Consider the following 1635-nt stretch of genomic DNA (forward strand, 5'->3'; position numbering starts at 1 on the left):
CGTTGCGGAGCCTCCCTCCCGCGGCCCGCGGGACTGGGGCGCTTCAGCTGCCGCCCCGCCCGCCCCCCGGGCCTCGCCCGCCCCTCGGGCCCCGCTGGAAGGAGTTAAATACCTGTGCCCGACTCGGGCAATCTGAGTAAAGTTGGTTGCCATGTTAGCTTCGGGGTGCGTGTCGCACTAAGTGTCACGGATAGGCTCTTGCCACTATCTGCAGCCAAACTAACGCCTTTTCGCAGCTTGATCACAAGGGCTCCTTAAAAATATCCTTATTCTCGTTGTTGTATATAGCAATAATAATAAAAAGAAATCCCCACAGAATTAATTCCTCTCCGGTGGGGTTGGGGTTTTTTTAGGATATTCATTACCACAAACTCATAGCTGTTGATCTAATAGCTGGGTTTTTCTGGCTTGGCAGTAGGTTGCTTATTGCTACAAGCAGGTAGACTGTCCTCATTTCCAGGGGATGCTTGCAGGTTTAGTAATTCAGAGCTCTGTGGGAGACAGTAAGGAACTGGAGTGTAATATTTTAAAAGTAACAACTGATTTTGATCCTGCATTGGTGAGTGTCAGGGGGACGGAGTTAGGCTTTTCTCGGTGATGACCAGTGATAGGACAAGGGGTAATGGGTGTAAATTGGAGCATAGGAAGTTCAAGGTGAATATCCAAAAATTTTTTTTTACTGTGAGAGTGACAGAGCACTGGAACAGACTGCCCAGGGAGGTTGTGGAGTCTCCCTCACTGGAGACATTCAAAACCCACCTGGATGAGTTCCTGTGTGATGTACTCTAGGTGACCCTGCTCTGGCAGGGGGGTTGGACTAGATGATCTCTCGAGGTCCCTTCCAGCCCCTAAGATTCTATGATTCTATAATTAGTTTCTCATACTTCACTCATACTTTCTCAGGCTTGCACGCTCCAACAGTGTGTCCCAAGTGAGGCAGCCAGGATGGCTGGTGTGCAGGAGCACGTTCCCTATCTCGTAGGTAACTCACTATTGCTTTTGAGCTCTTACTGTCCCTTGGTGTCCTCTGGATCAGTAAGAACAAACTTCTTCTGGGCTGGTCTCTTATGATCAGGAGTTAGAATAATGTGATCTGTTGCTTTCCTCCAACTTTTTATTAGTTCAGCCTCCATTAATCTTAGTGTTACTCCCTGATGTTTCATTATTTTGGATATCTCCACGGCTACATTCTGCCTTCCTGCTGTGACAGCAGGGAAAGGCGTGGCTGACCTTGCTGCCATCATCCTGCTCTCAGAGCACAGGTCTTCTGACAAATCATCTGTGATAGCACCTTATCAGAGCACAGGTCTTCTGCTCTGGGTTTACTCACCAAGGTCCTCAGTGTTTATCAGTTTTACTGCTCTCAGGTGTGCTCTTGGTCATTCTTTTAACCCTTGCTTTACTGTTTTTATGTTGTTCCTAATTCACTCACACCAATCTCAGTGGCTCTGTTGCAGGGTCTACATCAGCAAAGAGCTCTACAGAGAATCAGAGAATCATAGAATCTTAGGGGCTGGAAGGGACCTCGAGAGATTATCTAGTCCAACCCCCCTGCCAGAGCAGGGTCACCTAGAGTAGTACATCACACAGGAACTCATCCAGGTGGGTTTTGAATGTCTCCAGCGAAGGAGACTC

The 1635-nt window shown here is 48.2% G+C and overlaps 1 protein-coding gene across 1 annotated transcript in view; it reads right to left on the reverse strand.

The window, feature by feature from the left end:
• Nucleotides 1–153, reverse strand: part of MASTL (microtubule associated serine/threonine kinase-like) — an 18608-nt gene extending 18455 nt beyond the window's left edge. The window contains exon 1 of the mRNA XM_010007027.1: nucleotides 12–153. Within this exon, the coding sequence (XP_010005329.1) occupies nucleotides 12–153 (142 nt within the window). The remainder of the gene's footprint in view (nucleotides 1–11) is intronic.
• Nucleotides 154–1635: the final 1482 nt, after the last annotated feature.

This window comes from Chaetura pelagica, unplaced genomic scaffold (assembly GCF_000747805.2).
Source record: "Chaetura pelagica isolate M959 unplaced genomic scaffold, ChaPel_1.0 scaffold17, whole genome shotgun sequence".
NCBI classification, from domain to species: Eukaryota; Metazoa; Chordata; class Aves; order Apodiformes; family Apodidae; genus Chaetura; species Chaetura pelagica.